The sequence below is a fragment of the Bos grunniens genome, chromosome 13, assembly GCF_055505025.1.
Source record: "Bos grunniens cultivar Pamir isolate PY7600 chromosome 13, Bosgru_T2T1.0, whole genome shotgun sequence".
In the NCBI taxonomy this organism is placed as follows: domain Eukaryota; kingdom Metazoa; phylum Chordata; class Mammalia; order Artiodactyla; family Bovidae; genus Bos; species Bos grunniens.
In genome coordinates this window covers 16,470,135-16,493,579 of record NC_141177.1, presented here as the reverse complement: position 1 = coordinate 16,493,579, position 23,445 = coordinate 16,470,135, and the positions used below count along the sequence as shown (strand labels likewise).

The 23,445-nt window shown below is 49.7% G+C and overlaps 1 protein-coding gene across 5 annotated transcripts in view; it reads right to left on the bottom strand.

The window, feature by feature from the left end:
• Window positions 1-11,224: 11,224 nt before the first annotated feature.
• KIAA1755 (KIAA1755 ortholog) overlaps window positions 11,225-23,445 on the bottom strand; it is a 38,723-nt gene continuing 26,502 nt past the window's right edge. The window contains exons 8-14 of one of the 5 annotated variants that reach the window (XR_015138638.1): window positions 22,680-22,777; window positions 20,391-20,489; window positions 19,376-19,524; window positions 17,510-17,648; window positions 16,152-16,274; window positions 15,292-15,510; window positions 11,225-12,495 (exon numbers count right to left, since the gene is read on the bottom strand). Coding sequence is in view for 3 of the 5 variants with exons in the window: in XM_086330866.1 (XP_086186992.1) it covers window positions 11,794-12,495; window positions 15,292-15,510; window positions 16,152-16,274; window positions 17,510-17,648; window positions 19,376-19,524; window positions 20,391-20,489; window positions 22,661-22,777 (1,548 nt within the window). In the remaining 2 variants the exon portion in view is untranslated. Of the gene's footprint in view, window positions 12,496-15,291; window positions 15,511-16,151; window positions 16,275-17,509; window positions 17,649-19,375; window positions 19,525-20,177; window positions 20,490-20,526; window positions 20,774-22,660; window positions 22,778-23,445 lie in introns of those variants that run through there. The other 4 variants (XM_086330866.1, XR_015138637.1, XM_086330869.1 and 1 more) reach the window with 4 other exon arrangements.

The following is a 23,445-nucleotide window of genomic DNA, read 5'->3' as shown; positions in this document are numbered from 1 at the left end:
CTGAGAACTAAAGGGTGGGAAAGGTCAGTTTTCATTCCGATCCCAAAGAAAGGCAATGCCAAAGAATATTCAAACTACCGCACAATTGCACTCATCTCACATGCTAGTAAAGTAATGCTCAAAATTCTCCAAGCAATATATGAACCGTAAACTTCCTGATGTTCAAGCTGGTTTAAGAAAAGGCAGAGGAACCAGAGATCAAATTGCCAACATCTGCTGGATCATCGAAAAAGCAAGAGAGTTCCAGAAAAACATCTATTTCTGCTTTATTGACTATGCCAAAGCCTTTGACTGTGTGGATCACAATAAACTGTGGAAAATTCTGAAAGAGATGGGAATACCAGACCACCTGATCTGCCTCTTGAGAAATCTGTATGCAGGTCAGGAAGCAACAGTTAGAACTGGACATGAAACAACAGACTGGTTCCAAATAGGAAAAGGAGTTCGTCAAGGCTGTATATTGTCACCCTGCTTATTTAACTTATATGCAGAGTACATCATGAGAAATGCTGGACTGGAAGAAACACAAGCTGGAATCAAGATTGCCAGGAGAAATATCAATAACCTCAGATATGCAGATGACACCACCCTTATGGCAGAAAGTGAGGAGAAACTAAAAAGCCTCTTGATGAAAGTGAAAGTGGGGAGTGAAAAAGTTGGCTTAAAGCTCAACATTCAGAAAACGAAGATCATGGCATCTGGTCCCATCACTTCATGGGAAATGGATGGGGAAACAGTGAAAACAGTGTCAGACTTTATTTTTTGGGGCTCCAAAATCACTGCAGATGGTGACTGCAGCCATGAAATTAAAAGACGCTTACTCCTTGGAAGGAAAGTTATGACCAACCTAGATAGCATATTCAAAAGCAGAGACATCACTTTGCCAACAAAGGTCCGGCTAGTCAAGGCTATGGTTTTTCCTGTGGTCATGTATGGATGTGAGAGTTGGACTGTGAAGAAGGCTGAGGGCCGAAGAATTGATGCTTTTGCACTGTGGTGTTGGAGAAGACTCTTGAGAGTCCCTTGGACTGCAAGGAGATCCAACCAGTCCATTCTGAAGGAGATCGGCCCTGGGATTTCTTTGGAAGGAATGATGCTAAAGCTGAAACTCCAGTACTTTGGCCACCTCATGCGAAGAGTTGACTCATTGGAAAAGACTCTGATGCTGGCAGGGATTGGGGGCAGGAGGAGAAGGGGATGACAGAGGATGAGATGGCTGGATGGCATCACTGACTTGATAGACGTGAGTCTGAGTGAACTCTGGGAGTTAGTGATGGACAGGGAGGCCTGGCATGCTGCGATTCATGGGGTCGCAAAGAGTCGGACACGACTGAGCGACTGCATTGAACTGAACTGAACTGAAAGGGTGGGATCTTGGACATTCACCCTGAAGACAAGGGAGAAGGCTTTTCCAGGAGGAGGGCACAGCAAGGTCAAAGGCTTTTAGAGGTGGGGAATTTGAGGCTTCACAGGGACAGTCCTAGTGGCTAAATTTGTAGCCCTCGTGGGACTGTTTAAAGGGCAGCTCCCATAGGCAGCTCCCATAGGAGTGGCACAGACATGGCCTGGGGAGGGAAATCACAAGTTAATCAGCAACAGAACCAAAGCTCAAACCTATTTTCTTCTCCCAGCCCAGGCTTGAATGTCTAAGGCTTAGGAGGGAGTCTGGGTAGAGGAGCAGGGAAAATGAAATCAAGAACTAACAGGCTTCACAGGAGTGATAATGACATTTTAACTTGAAAATTGCAAGGAGACAGAGCTGTGGAGGCGTATGCAAATTTCCATGCAGATGAGATGCAAATGAGGCCGCTTGCTCCTGCCCGGCGCACCTGGATGTGATTCAGTGACAAATCCTAATGGCATCACATGGTTGTGTGATTGATTATCAAGGCCAGCTGGGATGACAACTGCACTCTCCTCCTGGGAGCTGAGGCAGATGAGACTGTTTCTAGAGCGCCCTCTGATGGGAGACCCTGAGGGATGGCCCTTTGTAGCTCAGGGATGGCAATTTGGGGGCGCATCAGTGGTAAAGAATCTACCTACTAAGGCAGCAGACACAGGAGACGCGGGTTCAATCCCTGGGGCCAAAAGAGCTCTTGGAGTAGGAAATGGCAATCCACATCAGTATTCTCGTCTGGAAAATTCCATGGACGGAGGAGCCTGGCGGGCTACAGTTCATGAGGACACAAAGAGTCAGATGACTAAGCAGGAGCACCAAACACTAGTATCTCGGTCACATACTCATCCACGGCAGACATCATTAATCAATCATAGAAGTCCTTCTAACTGAGAGAACCAGGTGCTCTAGACAGTCCCTACTAATCAATCAGAGTTGGTATTCATTCATCTAACAAATTTTGTTGATTTCCTTCCCTGTGCCTAGGGTACATTGAGCAGGCCGGTTCAGTTCCTGTTCTTGTGAAACTCACAGGAGTTTAGTGGGGGATATGTGCATTAATAAAATAGCAATTGAGATTAGTGATATGAAGAAGACCTACATGGTCTGCATAAAGGGGGATTTTGACTCCTTAAGGGTAGTCAGGAAAGTCTGACCCTGTTGCTGATATCTGAAGGATAAAGAAGGCTTAGTAAACTGAAAAGATAGGGGAAGAACATTCCAGGCCTTGAGACAAGAAATAGATTGTAAGCAGAAATTGTCAGTGCTACATCCAGATTTCCTATGATCATTGTTTGTTTCTCTGCATCCCTCCTTTGGCTTCTGTCTGCTTTTTTGTTTGTTTGATTGTTTAAAGGAAAAAAAAACTTTATTGAGATATAGTTCACATACTATGCAATTCACCCATTTAAAGTATACAAATCAATAGTTTTTAGTATATTCACAGATACCTGCAACCATTATCATAGTTAATTTCAGAACATTTTTATGACCTCAAAAAAACCCAAAAAACTTTGCTCTTTAAGGATTCATATCCTCTCACCCCACACTCCCAATCCTAAGCAACCACTAATCTACTTTCTGTTTCTATAGATTTGCCAGTTCTAGACCCATTAAACAATGATTCTTTATTCCTCCCTCCTCCCAGCCCCTGATAAACTCTAACCTACTTTATGTCTCTGTGAATTTGCCTACTCTAGGTATTTCATGAAATCATGCAATATTGGTTCTTTTTTTTTCTGATTTGTTCCATTTAACAAAATGTTTTCAAAGATCATCCATACTGTAGCATGTATCAGAACATTCTTTTTACAGATGGATACTATTCCGTTGTACATATATACCACATTTTGATGGGCACTTGGATCATTTCCACCTATTGGCTATTATGAATGATGCTGCTGTGACCATTGGTGTACAAGTACCTGTTTGAGTCCCGGTTTTCAATTCTTTTGGATATATACCTAGGAGTGGAATTGCTGAGTCATTCTATATTTACCTTTTTGAGGAACCACCAAAATGTTTTCCACAGGGGCTGCACCATTTTGCATTCCCACCAGCAATGTACAAGTGTTCCAATTTCTCTACATCCTCACCAATATTCGTTTTCTGCTTTTCCAGTTATATTCATCTTGGTAGTGTGAGGTGATATCTGTTTGCGGTTTTGACTTGCATTTCCCTAATGACTAATTATGTTGAGCATCTTTTTATGTACCTGTTAGCCATTTATATATCTTCTTTGGGACAATGTCTCATTCAAGTTCTTTGCTGCTGCTAAGTTGCTTCAGTCGTGTCCGACTCTGTGCGACCCCATAGACGGCAGCCCACTAGGCTCCCCGGTCCCTGGGATTCTCCAGGCAAGAACACTGGAGTGGGTTGCCATTTCCTCCTCCAATGTATGAAAGTGAAAAGTCAAAGTGAAGTCATTCAGTCATGTCCGACTCTTAGCGACCCCATGGACTGCAGCCTACCAGGCTACTCCGTCCATGGGATTTTCCAGGCAAGAGTACTGGAGTGGGGTGCCATTGCCTTCTCCTCAAGTTCTTTACCTATTTTTAAATTGAGTTACTTGCCTTTTTCTTGCTGAGTTGCAAGAGTGTATATATTCTGGATACTAAACCCTCATCATATATAAGAGTTGCAAATATTTTCTCCCATTCTGTACGTTGTCTTTTCATTTTTTTGATAATATGCTTTGATGTACAGTTTTTTATTTTTATGAAATCCAATGTATCAACTTTTACTTTTGCTGCTCATGCCTTTGGTGTCATAGCTAAAAACTCATTGTCAAATCCAAGTTCATGAAGGTCTACCCTTATGTTTTCTCCTAAGAGTTTTATAGCTTTATCCCTTACAGTCTAGGTTGTTGATCCATTTTGAGTTGATTTTTTATATGCTGTGAAGCTTATGCAAATGAAGAGGTTCAATTTCATTCTTTTACAAGAAGAAATTCTGTTTTTCCAGCACCATTTGTTTAAGAGCTCATTCTTTCCCCATTGAATGGACTTGGCAGCCTTGCTGAAAAGCAATTGACTGTAGATGTATGGGTTTATTTTGATTCCCTCTGTCTAGATGTCCATCCTTATGGTAGTACCACACTCTTTTGATTACTGTAGGTTTGTAGTAAGTTTCGAAATTGGAAACTGAGAGTTCCCCTAGCTTGTTCTTCTTTTTCAAGTTGTTTTGTCTACTCGGGGGCCACTTGCTATTTTACATGAATTTGAGGATCAGTTTTTCTGTTTCTGCCCAAAAAAAGGCTGTTGGAATTTTGATAGGGATTATGTTGAATCTGCAGATCCCTTTGGATAGTATTGACATTTTAACAATGTTCAGCCTTCCTACCCATGAATATGATGTCTTTCATCTCCTTGGCTAAATTTATTTCTAAGTGTTTTATTCTTTCAGATGCTTTTGGAAATGAAATTGCTTTCTTAATTTCCTTTTCAGATTGCTCATTGCTGGTGTGTAGAAACACAGATCTTTGTGTGTTGATCTTGTAACCCACAACTTCGTTAAATTTATTTATTAGCTGTAGTAGCTTTCTTGTGGATTATTTGGTATTTCCTATATACAGAATCATGTCATCTGTGAATAAAAACAATTTTACTCATCTCTTTTCAGTTTGGAAGCCTTTTTTTTCTTTTGGAGGGTTAATTGCTCTTTTTACGGTCTAATTGAATTTCTTTTATATGTTTTTCTTATCTAATTTTCTTGTCCAGAACTGCCAGTACAATATTGAATAGCAGTGGTGAAAACAGGCATCCTGTTTTGCTCCTGACCTTAGGGAGAGAGCTTTCAGTCTTTCACCACTCATTTGATTTTAGTTGTTGGGTTTTCATGAATTTCATTTATCATGTTGAATAAGTTCCCTTTTATTTTCGGAGTAGTATTTTTTCTTTTTGTTCTTGTTTTTATTTTATTTTGTTTTTAATCATGAAAGGCTGTTGGATTTTGTCAAATGTCTTTTCTGAGACAATTGAGACGATCATGCTTTTTCTCCCTTTATTCTGTTGATGTGGTATATTGTATTGATTGATTTTGTTTTATCTTTAACTACCCTTGCATTCCTGGGATAAATCCCACTTGATCACACTGTATAATTCTTTCAATGTGCTATATTCTTTGGTTTGCTAGTATCTTGTTGAGGATTTTTATATCTCTATTCATAAGGTAATATTGATCTGTAATTTTCTTTTCCTGTGATATATTTATCTGGCTTCAGTATCAAGATAACGCTTGCTTCATAGAATAAGTTCGGAAGTGACTTCATTCCTTTTTATGGCTGAATAATATCTCATGGTATGAATATACTACATTTTGTTTATCCATTTGTTGGTTGACCAATATTTGGATTGCTTCTGCCTTTTAACAATGACGAATAATTCTGCTCTAAACCTTCATGTAGAAATGTTTGTGTGGACATATGATTTCATTTCTTTTGGGTGTATAATTCCTAGGAAGGAAATTGCTGGGTCATGTGATAACTTGATGTTTAACTATTTAAAGATCTTTCCCTGAAGCATCTGCATTATTTCACATTTTCCACCAGCAATGTATGAAGGTTCCAATTTCTCCACATCCAGCCAACATTACTGGACTTTTAAATTCTAGCCAGCCTAATAAATGTAAAATGATATCTCATTGTGGTTTTGATTTGCATTTCCTCGATGACTAATGATGTTGAGAATTTTTTTCATGCCCTTATTGTAATTTTGTGTATCTTATCTAGAGAAACTTATTCATATCCTTTACCCATTTTTCCTAATATTTTAATTTATTTATTTGGCCTCACCAGGTCATAGTTGTGGCGTGTGCTAGTGCCCTGACCATGGATCAGACTCCAGGCCCCCTGCAATGGGAGCTCAGAGTGTTAGCCACTGGGCCACCAGGGAAGTCCCTCCTTTCCCTATTTTTCAGTTGAACTTTAAAAAATTTATAATTTAGTGGTGAGAAGTTGCTATGTATTGTAATACAGAATATTATCTTCTATGGGCCCACACTTATAACCCTCCAAGCAAGCACTGCTCTAGGGTTCCTGGGCCTTGCTTTGTGCAGCAGGCTTTTGCAGAGGCCTGCAGTGGGAAAATACCCTTCAGCAATCTCCATGTAATTAGGCGGAGACTGAGGCTAGATCTGAAATTGTACCTTGGCTTGCTTCCCTTCTCTGTCCTATTTCTCCTTTCCCTGATTTCATGATCTCCTCTTCAGCAAATCACCAGTATCTTAGTCCTTGTTGCCAGGTCTGCTTCCAGGGGAACTTGAAAGAGCTTGGAACAGCTCAGGAACTAAGAGGAAGGTAGGTGCTGTTGGAACTCAGACAGCATGGAGATAGAGGAGTGAGGTGAGGCTAAAGTGATGGGCAGAGGCCTGACCACACAGAACTTTGTAGATCACAGCGATGGGCACAGTGGGGTTTACCCGGAGTGCCATGGGATGCCACTAGGCTGTGTTAAGTGGGGACTACCATTAGTTTACATTTTGCAGGAAAGTGAAGTCGCTCAGTCGTGTCCAACTCTTTGCGACCCCATGGATGGTAGCCTACCAGGCTCTGCGGTCCATGGGATTTTCCAGGCAAGAATACTGGAGTGGACTGCCATTTCCTTCTTCAGGGGATCTTCCCAACCCAGGGATCAAACCCGGGTCTCCTGGATTGCAGACAGATGCTTTACCGTCTGAGCCACTAGGGAAGCCCTTAGAGGGACATTTTGCAAAGGTCCCTCTAACTTCTGTGCGGAGGGCAGATCAAAGGGCCCAAGAGGCTGCAGGAGGACCATTGAGGATACTGTTACAACTGTCCAGGGGAAAGAAGATGAAGGCTGGGATGAGGATGGGAGGATGGAAAGAGAAAGAAGTAGATTAGAGAGAGATGAGGAGGGTGGATCTGGGGGCTCTGGGGCAGTTCAAGGACAACTTGCGGTTTCCAACCAGGGTGCCTGAATGGATGGTACTCAGAGAAGGAGGCAGACTTGGGAGGGTTCCACAGGCCAGATGACACCCCCTTGCCATCTCTGGTCTTGACCAATCCCCCCATTTCACAGATGGAGACAATAAGGCCTGAGGAAGTGCAGCGGTTCACCCAAATCCCCGTCATGCCCCAGACTGCAGGGGATGGGATCCAAAGGTCCTGTTACCTGGCCAGAGGACTTGTTTATTCTCCAGGGAGCCCACTGGTTCTGGCCTCAGAGAGCTATTTTGCAGCTGGGAGAGGGTGGGGTTTTGGGCCTGATGGGTTTGTCCTGGGCTGAAAGCCAGTTCGCAGCTCACAGAGAACAGAACATTGCTGTACCCAGAGGGCAGCCTGTGCTGCCAGGTGCTCTGTCTTGGTCTGATGTGGGTAACTTGAAGACCTGAGGGTGTGGGGTGCCCACCTCAGAGTGGCTCACATCTGCTCTCCTGGAGTGGGCATGCACCAGAGCTCAATCCAAATTGTGGTTCCCGTTTTCTGGTCCTTCTTTCCCTTGCTGTGTGACCTTGGGCCAGTCGCCTCTCTTCTCCAGTCTTCAGTCTTCTCATCTGTAAAATGGAAACATACTAGAGTGTGAATTTCATGCACTCAGGGTGGTAGGGAATATTGGATGCAGAAATGGATGGACAAAAAAAAAAACAAAAAAACCCCACCACATTGTAAATTGTAAAGTGCCTGAACTTCTATTTGGGCTCGGTCCAACCTGTGCCTCCAGCCACTGCCCAGTGGATTTCTCAGACTTCACAGTCTGGATTTCTCAGCCCTCTGGGGAGGAAAAGGCGTAATGTGGAGCTCAAGGATCCCGCGATCTTATTATCCTGGCCCAGCAGGCTTGACACACCCACTGGACAGATGGGAAAAACTGAGAGGCAGCCATCTGCTCAGAGTCACCAGACAGTTAAGCCTGAATTCAAAGCCTGGGCTCTCTGATCCAAAGACGAGAAAGATCCTTATCCATTCAGTGACCCAGTGGGACAGATGGGGTAAACTGAGGGCCAAAAAGGGGAAGCAACCTGCCTGGGGTCATGAAAGCAGCCAACAGGCAGCAGGGCGGAAGGGTCACGTCAGGTCCCTGACTCCCAGGCTGTGCTCCTTCTACCAGCCCTTGCCCACCACTCCTGGAGCTTGCAACGAGTTTCCCATCATACTGGGATAATCACAGTCATGTCACTGGCAGACTTGAGGTTCCTCCTCAGCCCCATTTTCTTCCCACCAGAACAGGCTGCAAACTTTCTTAAGAGAGCCATCAGAGAGACATTGCCCCTCCTCAGCCTCAGAACAGAATTTGGGAATTAGTAGAGAATCTTTTGGGGTGGAGGGGCATACCATGCCTCCTCCATGGGCAGATCAGGGCAAAGTCAATCAGCTCTCTTTGGCTTTCAGGAGACAGCTGGGGATCCAGAATACTAATCAGGGAATCCACATGATTCAGAGAGCAAAAGACCCTTTGGGAATCCGTTGACGTCCTTTGAAGGAATTTCTTCCCTGATTTGTTGGGTAATGAAATCAGGGGCTGGGCTGGCTTGGTGCCAGAGTATAGCACTACACATCACTTAATGAGCACTTACTAAGGAGCCTTTCTAAGGACCTTCCACACAGTAACTCATTTAGTACTCACAGCAAGCCTCTGAGGTCTGGTGATTCTCATTTTAAGGATGAGGACATCAAAGCACAGAAAGGTGGCATAATCTGGCCAAAGACTCACAGCTTGTGATTTATGGAGCCTGGGCAGGAACCCAGTCCATCCATGTGTAGGACCACCAAGCCACGCTGCCTTGGATGCTTTTGGAGACCAGAGAAAGTGCCACCTAAAGGGCCAAGTCCCGCCCAGCCAAAGGCCCTGGCTGCATGGCAGTGTCCTGGCACAGCAGGACTGCTGAAGAGACAAAGCCCATGGTCACTGCAGAATTAGCAACCAGCCCAGCTTGTCTGAAGATGAGTCTGAAGCATCAGTGCTGTGTTGAGTCCCAGTTTTGCCACTTGCTATGTGACACTGGGCAAGGCATCACCAAACCTCTCTGAGTCTCAGTTTCCTCCTCAGTAAAATGGGGTGAAATCAATATTGGCTTCGTAGGATTGTTGTGAAAAATTCAACAAGGCCGGCAAAGCTTTTAAAGGGCTTAGCACCAAGCCAGACACAAAGAAAACACAGAATAAATGTTAACTATTATTATTAATCATCTTTAAAATTTTTATTTATTTTTTAGCTGTGCTGGGGTCTTTGTTGTTGCATGCAGGATTTTCTCTAATTGTGGCCCTTGGGCTTCTCATTGTGGTGGCTTCTCTTGTTGCTGATCATGGGCTCTAGGACACATGGACTTCAGTACCTGTAGCATGAGAGCTCAGTGGTTGCAGTTCCCGGGCTCTAGAGCACAGGCTCAATAGTTATGGTGTACCAGTTTAGCTACGTCTTGGCATGTGGGATCCTCCCAGACCAGGGGTCGAACCTGTGTCTCTTGCATTGGCTGGTAGATTCTTTACTACCAAGCCACCAGAAAGCCTTACTATTATTAATTACTATATTTCATTTCTGCACCCCTTTGTCTCCTTTGGGCTGCTGTGAATAAACAAGTTGTTGGGGTTCGGTTCTTTTTGGAGACAGAGGGATGTACGAGACGGCTTTGGAGACCCTCCCTCCCAAGGATTCCTGGATTATCCATACCCCTCCTCAGCCCCCCTCAGCCCTAGCAGTAGCTGTAGCCTCTCAGAACTCAGTTTTCATCCTTACACCCCAGGTACCCTGGCTCCCTGCCTGTGGTCCCCACTGGCTGGATGCTGTTGCTATGGCAACAGCATTTTAAGAGCCTTCAGCCCCACTCTGAGGCAACAGGCATGGATGGAGATGGGCAATCAAATGCCTCCTGCATCCTCAGGGCTGTCTGGACAGAAGGCAGGAGATTGGAATGAAAGATCAGAGCTGGCTTGGGGTTGAGGTGGGGGCACCGGCTCAGGTCTCAGCCCCAAGTGTTTCCCAACAACACACACACTTCACTGTGTTGCCTGAGCAGTTGGTTACAAATGCAAGTTCCAGCCACCCCGCCCCACAGGTCTGGTTTTGATTATCTGGGGTGGGATCCCCTAGGAAACTGCCTTTGAACAGCTCTGCTTGTGGTTCTCAGGCAGAGAGGCCTCAGACCACTCTTGACGGAATCTTGAGTCCCGGAAGATGCCCAAAGATATTTTGGGCATGGAGATTTGTGCGGCTCTCTCTACTGAGACGGCTCTTGAGAAACCCTGTTTGTTCTCCGGTCCTGCCTCCCCCACTTCTTCTAGAGCCTCATCTTGTGGGAGGACGTGTACCCCACCCTCATCCCAGAGCCAGGAAAATTCCAGGGCTAAGCTACCAGAGGCCACCTTGGTGAGGCATCCTAGGACAGACAGGCACACGCTCTTGGGATAATGACATTCAGGGGAGGAGCCAGCCGGGGTCACTCCGGGCATTGTGAAAGGCCCGCTTTCTTCTGGATGCTCTGATCTCAGAGCCTCTTGCGTCTTTTCCCACTGTCTCCTCGCACCACCTGCTGGCTGGGGATGTGGCTCCCTACCACAGCAAAACCTGATGGCACTGGACACCAGAGGCTGTGCCTAGAGAGAGGTGGGGCTTAGGGTGGGGAGAGCGGACGGTAGGGTCTGAGGACCTGTGCTGGGGAGGGGAAGAAGACCGAGATACAGGAGAAGGAAGGGGTCCTCTCTGGGGTTCCTTGAACTTCAGACTGATGTTCATATCGGTTGGAGGAGCCAAGTGACAGAGACGCGGCAGACAGTCCACCTCCCTACCCCTCTTTTGTGCACTAACTGGCCTCCAGCAGGTGATTCTCTTTGCTTGAGGCCAGCGGTACCAGCGAATAAATTACATGCGATAATTCCCTTGACAGCACACCCTTTATTCCCTTCCCAGACTCACTCCCCCTGCTCCTTTGCCAGTAGTTCCTGGGATCAAAGCCAAAGAAATGTGCACTCGAATCCTTGTGTAGGGTTTGTTTCCTTGTGGGCCCCTAAGACAAGAAACCACTCCCCAATCTCCCTACCCTGGGTTCCATCATGAGGGCAGCTCTGCCCCTCGTGTTCCAAGAGGAAGCTGGCACACCACAGAACTCCAGGTAGGCATCTGGCCCGTCTAAGTCAGAGACCTCTGGAAAGGTATGTACCATCAGCTCTTTTCCACGACGAGTCTCTGGGGTTTTGGAGCCAATGCCACGCTTCCCCATGTCCTGCCCTGCCCTGCGCTCTCATTATTCCGAATGTGAGTCGGGCTTCCCGGAGCTACCTGGGGCCAGGAGCAGGTGCCGGGTTCTCATCCTGCAAGCACGGGCCAAACTCAGTAGCTACGTTCTGAGGGATCATCCTGGGCTCCCCATCTGTTGCTGGGCTCCACCCCAAGCACTCCCCGCACCCCGCCCTCAGGAGTCTGATGATTGACGGGAACTCCCAGCTAGAGGGAAGCAGGGGGACTTGTGTGGGGTGAGTCCTCCAGAGACGTCTGTGAGCCTGTCCCCTCTGAGGAGAAGCTGTCCCCAGCAGGCTGGGAGATCTGAGTCTGCCTGGGGAGTCGCTGCCAGGAGAAGAGGGTGGTGAGGAAACGCTCAGGAGCGGGGTCCAAGGGCCCATGGGGGGTTCTGCCTTCATCAGCCTCAACAGCCTGGCCAGCTTCCTGGGTCGGAGGGGCCGCTTGGAGATTTCTGTTCTGTCCGCGCCTGGGGGCCCAAGGAGGCCAACGGGATTTGGGCGAACGATCTGAACCCAGTGAGTCCTGGAGGGGCAGGTCCCATCTGCCCTTGGAAGTGACTTCCCCATTCAGGCCCTGGTCCTTGGCGGCCGCCCCCCTGAGTTCCGGGCACGTGGGGTGGGCCGGGGAACCTGCTGGGCACGGACAGTGGGCTAGCGCCTTCTTCAGGAGCATCTGGATGTCCTCGTGTCTCGCCTGGGCCTCCTCCCACAGGTCCCGGCCCAGGCCTTCCCGGCTCAGCGAGGCCACCTGCAGCCCCATGGCTGTGAGCTTCTCGGCAGGAAACTCGGATGCCAGGCGCTGCAGGTAGCGGTGGAGACGGCGCTGGTCCCCAGGGCTGGTCCTCTGGGCCTTGCCCAGCCTGAGCTGGGCCATCAGGTCCTGACAGTCCATGTGGAACCAGGTCACCTGGGAGACAAGAAAAGAGGGAGGTGGGGTTTCCGTGAGGATAGGGATGTACTCCCTCTGAGCAGAGAGGAGGCTTCAATAATGAATCTAGCTAGAGAGATTAATAAAAATGCCCAATCCATGTTAGGCCCCTCCCCACCCAGCATGGCTGTGGTTCTCTCTGCTGCTGCTGATGATAACAATATTCCTCTTTCTTCCCCAAGGACCCACCAGAAACAATCCCCATCACCCTTGAGATCTTTAGGCACAGTCTTCCAGACTTAGGGACCAGTAAGGACTCAACCCTCTCTAGGGCTCAGATTCCCCCTACGTAAAGTGGAGGTTGTGGTAACTAATCATGAAAATTGGGGAGCTGAATAATGTGGATTCTCGGAGGGTATGAACCCCTTATAAGTGGTGCTGAGGGAGGAGACTGGCTAATATTGATTGAACCACTGACCGTCTGCCAGCCTCTGTGCATCTCATGTAGGATCTCACTGAACCAGTGGCCCATTTTACAGAGGAGGAAACTGAGGCTCAGAGAGGTGAAGTCACTTGCCTCAGGTCAGGGAGAAGCTGGGATTTGAACTCAACTGTCCCGCCTCAAGAGGGTATCTTGCAAGCACCTCCTTGAACAGGAGAAACTGGCCCAGGTGGGGCCACACCCTTGCAGTTCCATGGGGAGACTGTCAGCCAGACCTGGCCTGGAAGCCCCTTCACTCTGGTCAGGCCCTCTTTGGGGATTCTGCCTGCCCCCACGTCACCCACAAAATGTCTGCAGGCCGCAAAGAGCCAACACATTTCCAGCAGCTCGTGAAAAACATAATCTTTCTCTCCATTAATTTAGAAGCCGACAGCGAGTCGTTAGGCGGTGGGGACTGAAGAACCATTTTCTCCGAGGAGACCATCCTTCCGCGGATTAAAGGAACTTGTCTGTAGATAAATGGCTTCATATTCGCGGAAGCACACTGAGCTCATGGCTGGGAAAGGGCTCCATAAATCTCCCTTAGCGGTACAATCGTGTTATTATTATTTAGTGCCAAAGCTGCCGCCCGCACGCTCTCCATCTGGGGCTGAGCCCAGCACTGAGCCGTCCGGCTGTCTGTCTGTCTGGGACCAGATATTCCAGGCCAAGCCAGACAGAGGTGGACAGCACCTCAGAAACCATCTTGCCCCACTGCTTATCGTGCGGATTAAAATTCAAAGCCGGAGAGGAGAACGGGGCTGAACACCCAGGCTGAATGCTGAGAGACAGGCCAGGTGGGAATGAAGGTTAAGGCCATCCCCTCCTGTCTTGTACGACCTCCGAAAGACTCTGGGCTCCTGCACGCCCCCCCAGCCCTTCTCCCTACACCAGACTCCTCACTCTTCCTCCATTCACGCGACCAATTACTGAGCCTCCTCTGGGTGCTGACCCTGCCCTGGGCACCGTGATAGAACCAGGACCCAGTCGGACCTGGTCCCTGCTGGAGGAGCCCAGCTCACAGTGACAGATAAGGGAGAGGCGAGCAGGTGATGGAGCCACAGGATAAGCTGATTGCAAAGAGCCCCATGAAGTCATCAGCACAGGGTGATGAGAGAGAATGTGGTGGGTGGGGCAGGAGCTGCGGGCTCAGGCAGGACCTCTGTGAGGAAGGGACATATGAGCTGAGACTTACCAAAGGCAAGGAGCCAGCCCGTCAAGGGGAAAAGTTTTCCAGCCTGAGAGAACAGCCAGTGCAAAGGCCTCAGTGCTGGAGCTAGCTTGCTTTCTCCAGAGAAGGTTGATGGGGATGAAACTGGCTAAATTTAGTAAACAGAGGAGAGAAGCTTCCAGATACCCTTAACCCACGAGGCATTACCCCTCTTCCTCCTGTTGCCCCAGCTCTGCAACAGAGAGGTGGGACTAGATCAAGGTTCTCAGCCTGGTTCTCACCCCATGAAGTTGCCTGCAAAGGTCTACATGTGGAGGGAAAGTCTATGACTTTGCTCAGATTCTCAGAAATCCCCAGGCTCCAAAAAGCAATGACAAACCTAGACAGCATATTAAAAAGCAGAGACATCAGTTTGCCGCCAAAGTCCAGATAGTCAAAGCTATGGTTTTTCCAGTAGTCATGTATAGATGTGAGAGTTGGACCATAAAGAAGGCTGAACGCTGAAGAATTGATGTCTTTGAACTGTGGTGCTGGAGAAGACTTTTGAGAGTCCCTTGGATAGTAAGGAAATCAAACCAGTCAATGCTAAAGGAAATCAACCCTGAATAATCATTGGAAGGACTGATGCTGAAGCTGAAGCTCCAATACTTTGACCACCTGATGCAAAGAGCCGACTGACTGGAAAAGACCCTGATGCTGGGAAAGATCGAGGGCAGGAGGACAAGGGGGCGTAGAGGATGAGCTGGTTGGATGGCATCACCGACTCGATGGACATGAGTTTGAGCAAACTCTGGGAGATGGTGAAGGACAGGGAAGCCTGGCGTGCTGCAGTCCATGAGGTCACAAAGAGTCTGACACGACTGAGCAACTGAACGACAACAACATGCCCCTGAACCCATCACTTGAGAAGCAGATGTTTTCCGAGGGTCCTCTGAGAGTTCGTGTCCCGGGGAGGCTCCTGTGTAGTGGGACAAACCGGGTTCAGAGATCAGCCGGACCTGGTTTAGGGGGGGTAACTTCATCTTGCAAACCTTGCTTCCCTTTCAGAAAATGCAGCTAACTCTCTTTGCTATGGAAATGACTGTGGAATGAAGAGAGCCTAGCACTGCGCCTGGCCACTCCTGCCCACCCTTCCTCCCAGGCGCTGGGGGCAGGGGTGGGAGGCCTAGGCTGGAAGGCTCACCTTCTTGCAGAAGTGGTGCAGGTGGAGCAGCGTCTCCAGGTCTGTGCGTTGCCGCTCGGCCGCCATGTAGAAGTGGGTCAGCTTCGCCTGGAAGGCCCGCTGGGTGAAGGCAAAGGCTGCCAGCTCCGGGAGCTCGGTCCCTCCTGCCTCCCCAGCCCTGGCTGCTGCTGCCAGCTGGGCCGCCTGCTTGCACAGCTCCAGGCCGCGGCGGTATTGGGCCTGAGTGGGGAGGGGAGGGTATCCACTCAGCTCCAGCCTCTCTACCAAGATATGAGACTTCCTGAGTCTCAGCTTCCTCATCTATAAAATGGGAATCCAGGGTTCACTTTGCCCACTGAGACTCTACTTAGTGTCACCTTCTGGAAAAATTCCCTGACTCCAGAGTCTGAGTTAGAGGCTTCTCATCTATGTTACCACGGTGTTCCCCTTCTGACTATTTCCCCATTGCCCCTCCAACCCACCCTCCAAAAAAAAAAAAAAAAAACTGCCCTGGAAGTTCCCTGGGGGTTAAAACAGGGGCTGAATTGCCCTGGGCCCCAGGGCCCAGCACATCAGAAGGCAGACTCCCCCACCTCCCAGGCTGATTCAGTAGGGCTAGAGTAGGACTCTGGAATCTGTATTTTAAGAAATCCATCAGGGATTCTGAGATCGGTCATCTTTGGACTTGGTAGTCAGGGAAAGCTTCCTGGAAGAGACAATATCTAAGCCGAGCCCTTTGTGATCCAAGCTTCTTCCCTCACTGTCTTGAGCAGCTTTCTAGTACTTCCCCACCTTCGCAACTTTTCCCAGCAGTGCCACCCCCACCCTGCTCTGGTCCTCTCCATCTGCTCCCATCCTGTCCCTCAGTCTCAGGAACGCACCGCAGCCTGAAGGAAGAAGTCCTCAAACTCTGCGTGGGCTTTCTCCACTGTGTCCAAGCTTCCGTCCTTGGGGGTCAGCACTTGCAGGCACCGGCTTCCTTCCTGCTCCATCCAGTGGCTGACCTGGAGCAGGGAGGGAGGTTTGGATGTGAGGGACTGCTGAGGAAATATCCCTTGGCCAGCCTCCCGATTTCGTGAGAGGCTGAGGTCTTGTCCTCAGTCATTTGGGGGCCCACTGACCTGGCCTGAAACCCCCCGCCCTCGATTCTGGCGACATGAGGATTCAATGAGGGACAGATGGGGTAAAATGGCTCTCGATCCCACGAGTCCTCTTCGTATTCCGGGGTGTCTTAAAGGGCACATACTCACCTACTTTATCCTCACAAAGCCCCGTGTGGCCACTAATTTCATCCCCCATTTAACAGATGAGGAAATCTAGGCACTGAATAGTTAAGCACCTTGTCTAGATCACACCACTAGTAAGTGCTGGAACCGGTACTGGAAACCAGGCCGTCTGGCTCCGGGCACCCTGTGCTCCACGACCCCGAGCATGCAGGGAGGTGGTGGCTCTAGGCACCGGCAGTTGGACAGGATGGTGCCCGGTGTGGGCTCCAGGATCAGACCCCCAGGTGTGCGACAAGGGCAGGTGACATAATGTCTCCCAGACCCCGTTTCCTCATCAGTGAGTAGGCGAAATCCTAAAGTCTTCCCTGTGTTGCTGGTCAGGGATGAGGCTGAAAAGTGGTGATGGTCGCAAAGGCTCCAGCCCAGGGCTTGGGACAAAGCTGGTATTTAAGAAATGCAGCTTCTGGGGGGCTTCCCTGATGGCTCACCGGTAAAGAACCTGCCTGCCAATGCAGGAGACACAGGTTTGATCCCTGGTTGGGGAAGATCCCACGTGCTTTGGAGCAACGAAGCCTGTGCACGACAACTAATGAGCCTGTGCTTTAGAGCCCAGGAGCTGCAGCTACTGAGCCCGGCAAACCTAGAGCCAGCAACAAGAGAAGCCACCGTCGCGAGACGCCTGTGCATCGTAACTAGAGAGTAGCTCCCGCTCACCGCAACTAGAGAAAAACCCGCGCAGCAATGAAGACCTAACACAGCCAGAAATAAATAAATATACAAAATTATATACATATATAAAAAACGCAGTGTCTTGAGTTATGTCCTCAGTCACCAAGCACACTTACGGAGTGCACGTTGTATGCTCCAAGAACCCCTACCTGGCTCTCCAAGAAGTGCCAACCTGGTATCTTTATACCAGAGCAAAGCACCTGGCTGGGGCGGGGCCTGGAGCGGCAGGAGCCCCACCTCCACCCTCAGGTTCCTGGGCCAGCCTCCTCCTTCCCCACTCTCACCTGGTGGATGGCAGCTTCCAGGCGGCCCAGACGGACACGGAGCTCCAGCCTTCTCAGGAGGTGGTTGGACACAGTGGCCAGGACGTGCAGCTGCTCATCCACAAGGCTGTACAGGGCGGCAGCTTCTGCCAGATGGCTCCTAGGAGGCCACAGAGGGTGAGCAAAAACCCAAGATGTTGATCCCTTGCCCCCCACTCCCTGCACTCCTGCCCAGCATAGACCTGCCTCCCTAACTCCCTCCAACTCTGTGGCCTTGGCCTGGGTGCTTCAGCTGCTGACTTGCTGTGTGACCTGGGGCGGGTCCCCACACCTCTCTGGGCCTCAGCCTCGGCCTTCTGTGCGACTGGGAGGACCAGAGGCCACAGAGGGAAACCAAATGACCCTGTTTTTCCCTAGGAAGGTAGGAACTGAGGTGGACAGATCTGAGTTCACACCCCAGGCCTGCTACCTTCCAGTAAGAGGAGCTTATGCAAATTCCTCACCCTTTCTGGACTCTGTTTCTTCAGCTATAACAAGTAGGGTAACAGAACCCACCTCACAAGGTGGTTGCGCCCTCCTCTGCCCTAGCGATCCTTTGGAAGGAAAAGGTAAAAGAGGAGAGGGAAGGAGAGTCTGTTCTCCTGGAGGGAGCCTCATCTGACCGCAGGTTCCCACGGGTCACTACCCTTCCAGGGAATGGGTGAGCGCCCCGGGTGAGTGAACAGGATGGAAAATGCCAGGCAGTCTGGCAAAGGGAGGGAGGAAGTTGGGGACAGGCAGGAGCTGCAGAACCAACGCGCGGAGTGGCTCACATGGGACCACAGCGCCCCCTGGTGGAGCTTCTGGTGGCCAGCGATCTGGACGGGCCTATGGCGAACCAAAGAGGCCCCGGAGCCCAACCAGGCGGGCAGGGGCGTGCTGGGAAAGGCAGTGCCAGCCCCACCAGGCCATGTGAGGGGCAGGGAGATGACTCCACCTCCAGGAGCCGCTGCCCAGCGCTCGCATCTGCATGAATCTGTCTGTGGGCACAGCTCAGGGTGGTGTGTTCAAGATTCTGGGCCAGGCTGCCTGGGTTCATGTCCTGGCTGTGTGACCTTGGGCAAGTCATTTATCCTCTCTCCGAGCTCCAGGCTCTTCCACTGTAAAATAAGGACGGTACTAGGATACACTGTGTGGGTGGGAATTAAACACGTTAACATTCTCGAGGCCCTTAGAACAATGCTGTGCTCATACTAAGTGCTGTTTGAGGTTGGTTAAATAACCAAAACGTTCTTGGAAGCTTATGCAAACTTTGTAATTGTGCTCGTTCTAACAGAGACAAAATTTTTACAATTGCTGGCTGATTTAATTGCTGATTTGCACCCCACCCCATCCCTAACTTTAAGAAAATTGGTACTTTCTAGGAATGTGCAGTTTGATCTCTGGTTCTGAGACCTTAACACACCGTGAAGTTCTCTCAGGCCCCTGCCAGGGCAGGCAGGGCAGTTCGGGGGTTAGTGCTCATGTGGCCTGGCTCTTACTTCCCTTCTCTCAGCCTCAGCATCCATCAGCCAAATAGGAGGAGGCAGGCCTCATGTAATCTTATGAGGAATAAGAGACAAGCTCTTGAAGGCACTCATCCCAGGGTTTAGGTCAGAGATAGTGCTTGGTCTATGATGGTGACCGGAAGCAGGGGGAGCTTGTCCTCCAATGCCTGGGCTTAGGAAGACCACAGAGAAGGGACTTGCCGAGGTACAAGCCTCAGCTTGGAATATGGGCACTACAAACACCCCATTCTGTACATCCTCGGAGCCCACCCTATGTGACCCCTCAGCAAAGTGGCCCCAGCTCTGAGTCCCAGCCCAGGGAACATAATGTGGTTGGGGAGGAAAAGCCTGGTGCCTGTACCTGACGTCCGGGTTGAAGTTCAGCCTGCTACCCTCCTGTCTCAGCCTGGCCAGGGTGGCTCCACCTTCCCGCTGGAGGCTCATCAGGCCTGGGTCCCTTAGCACTGCCTCCATCAGCTCCTTGGACTTGCTCAGACACCTGGAGGCCTCCTGCCAGGGTAGGGAAGTAGCCTGAGGCTCAATTCCCACTCTCCTTCTATAACCTTCCAGGGCTCCCCACACCCTGATCCTATCTGACTCCCCCAGTTGGGCATTCAAGGTCTTACGGAAAGTCCATCCTTTCTATCTCTAAAACATCTCTTCAAACCAACCGTCCTCTCATCACCATGGCAACCTCACTGGTCCAAGCACCATCATCTCTTACTGGGACACCCATCCCAGGGCTCTGCTGATTTCCCCATAGCACCCTGGCTCCCCCTGCAGTCTGTTCTCTGTATGGCAACCAGATAGATCTCAAAGGGCCCATATGATCATCCCACTGCTGCTTAGAACTCTCCAGCAGCTTCCCTTCCCATTTAGAATCAAATCCCAACCCAGCTTCTCCCTAATACAGCTGTGGACCCAGAAGGTCTCCTCCCTTTCCCTTACTTTGTTCCACACTGGCCTCCTTGCTCAAATATACCAAGCACAGCCCCGCCTCAGGGCCTTTGAACATGATTGCCCTCTACCTGGAGCACAGTCCTGTTCCTGTTCCCAGGGTTCCATCTCATCCTTCAAGGCTCAGCTTCAATACCCTTCTTCCCCATTATTCTCAATCTTACTTTCATAGCCTTTAGCATTACTTGTAGTGACATGTCCATTTCTGTCTACTTTTTTTTTTTAATGACCTCTCACACTGCACCATGAGCCCCATGAAGGCAGGGACCCCAGGCTGGGTCTCCAGGGCGTGACACATATTAACTGTCCAATAAACATCAGCTGAATGAATGAATGAAAACTAAGGGCCCTTCACTGAGCCCTTAGTCCATGGAATCGGGGGTGTGTTGTGGTTTCCCCACTTCTGGCGCCTGGCTCACCTGCACCCCTCCAGGGGGCTCACCCTTCTCAAACTCTTTGATGGAAGCCTTTAGCAGGCAGGAGGCCTGGCGAAGGTCAACGAGGAAAGGATCCAGCTTCTGCAGGACAGGAGGCCCAGAGTGGGGGTGTCAGCCTGCGAAGAGGACGCCGCTCCCCTCCACCCACCAGGAGGACATGCAGGCTGGTGGTTCTCAAACGTTAGCTGCATCAGAATCGCCTGGAAAGCCAGTTAAAATCCAGGCTGCAGGACTTCCCTGGTTGGCCAGTGGTTAAGACTTCACCTTCCAATGCAGGAGATGCAGGTCTGTCTGATCCTTGGTCGGGGAGCTAAGATTCTACATGCCTCTTGGCCAAAAAACCGGAACGTAAAATAGAAGAAATACTGTAACAAATTCAATAAAGAATCTTAAAATGGTCCATATCAAGAGAATTATTTTTTTAAAAATCCAGGCTGTTGAGCCCTCCTCCCAAATTTCTGGTTTAGTTTCTCTGCAGTGGGTCATGAGAGTGTGCATTTCTAACAGGTCCCCAGGTGAGGCTGATGCTACTGGTCCAGGGACCACAGTTTGAGAACCACTCATGATGGAAATGAGAGGGGAAAAGACAGAGGACAGGTCTGACCTACTCCCAGGCCACTGGGGATATGGTGGGGGAGGGAACGGTAGGAGGGGTGAGATGGCAGGGTTGGAGGCCATCCTCTCTGGGTCCCACTTCAGCCTGGCTTTACCACTTGCTAGCTGTGAGGCCTTGGGCAAGTTTCTTAACCTCTCTGTGCCTCCACTGCCTCTATAAAATGGGAGCACAGTAGTTCCTGCCTTAGAGGCTTGTGTGAAGACTAAATGGGTTTATTTGTTCCAGGCACTTAGAATAGCATCCTTAATCATCTTCATTATTAGCTTTATGAAAGTGAAAATGCTAATTGCTCAGTTGTGTACAACTCTTTGCGACCCCATGGACTGTAGCCCACCAGGCTCCTCTCTCTTTGGGATTCTCCAGGCAAGAATACTGAAGTGGGCTGCCATTCCCTTCTCTAGGGGATCTTCCTGACCCAGTGATCGAACCCAGGTCTCCTGCACTGCAGGCAGATTCTTTACAATTTGAAGGACCAGGGAAGCCTCTATAGGCTGGATCTATAGGTAAGATTCAATTTAAAGGGAAGGCGTTAAAGCAAAAATATAGTTTAAAAGCCCCTAGAGGAACTGGAGATCTCTGGAGAGGGGAACTGGGAGCCTGTGGGACGAGTAGGGTAAGAGATTTTTCAGTTTATACCCTTCTGTACTAACTGAATTTTGAACGTACAGTCTGTTTGAAAATAGATCCAATTAAAAAGAAGAGCGTAGGCCAAAAGCAAGCAAGCAAACGGCCATGTGAGACTAGAGACCGGTGGGTCTCTGTGGGGCTGGTCTCCCACGCCAGGGGACACAGGGAGATGTCTGGAGACATTTTTGGTTGTCATCATTTGGAGGAAGTTATCGTCAGAGTGGGTAGGGTCCAGGGCTGGTACTAATCGTGTGACAGTGTGCAAACAGCTCACCCCCAACATGAATTATCCAGCTCCAAGTAGGAACAGTGCTGAAATCGAGCTGCCCTGGGCTAGAGAAAGCCCAGGGCCGGCTCTCAGCACTGGTCCTTGAGTGGCTTAAGCCCATAAGCACCTTTGTGTTGCTGCAGAAGTCGTGCCCATCCTGTGCGTCCTCATGTGCTAAACCAGGCATGAGATGCCCCCTTGCAGGGTTGGGGTGAGTAGGGACTGAGGTCACATGGGAAAGCAGCAGACCCTTTGGAAGCTTCCTTACTTCCTCTCTCTTACAGGAGGGAGCACGCCTGCCTCCCCCACCAGACCCCGAGTTCCCCGAGATTTGTGTGTCCACAAAGCAGATGCCTGTAAATGTATTTGTGGGTAACACTCACATTACTCTTAGCATGTGGCAGACACCCTTTCTTCTAAGCTCTTTACCCACCTTAACTCAAGTCTCACACTAGCCCCAGGAGGAGGTAGTCTTCTTAACCCCCATTCTGTCATTGAGGAAAAGGGCTCAGAGAAGGCGTATAACTTCCCCAAGGTCACACAGCAGAGCTGGGGGTGGGAGCCAGGCCTTCGGGCCCCAGAGCCTGAGCTCTTCTTCACTCCCCTCTCCACCCTCATTATCAGTGTTTGTTGAATGACTGTTTTTGAACCAGATAAGCTCAGGTGGATCCATGGAACGGGATAGAGAATGGGGAAAGAGAAGGGATGAGGGCGTGGGGTGAAGGCTGTGATGATAGACACCTGGAAGAATTGCACCCACTCGCCGTGACGGTAGGGGAAGGGGCCTTCCAGGGCTGTAGGGAGCTGGCTGGGGTCCACATGGTGGCTCAGGGCCTTCAGTGAGGTCAGCACCTCTACCTGCAGACCAAAAAAAAAAAGTCATTCTGACGAGGGAACTCAATGTAGAGACCAATGTCTGAGAAGGTCCTGCCCAGATCCATGCCCCAGCATTTCTCCACCTCCCATGGGTAAGACTGTCCCTGGCTTTAAGAGTTGCTTTCTGGGCAAAGAATTTTCTCTGGAAACTCTGATAAATCAAAGTTGAGAGCCAGACCCTGTGTAAGGAATAGCAAATAAACAGCGCTCATACTGCCACTCTCCTAGCCTGTGATGGAGGCAGACATCATTAATCGATCACGGCACTCCTTCCCTCTGAGCTGGGCTCTTTCCAGCACAGTTGTCCAGGCAATCACACAAACCAATTAAAGCTGACCCTTGTCGTGCAACTCCTCTGCAGTCCTGTACCATTTTCTGGAGACCCATGGAGATGTTCTTGGGGATGTTGAGAAAAGTCGCCAAATCCTAACGGTACCCACTAAGATGTGGAGCAGGGACTAGCTGACTGTTTTTCCCAGGTAGTGAAGCTTGAGGTTTATAGTACAAACAGCTCCACATACCTAAGTGTGGGATGGGGAGAATTCTGTGGGGTTCTGGAGCCCATTTTTCATCCCTGGTTTTTCAAGTGTGCTCCACGGACCAACAGTCCCAGCAGCACTTTAGGAACATGCTAGAATGCAGAATCCCAG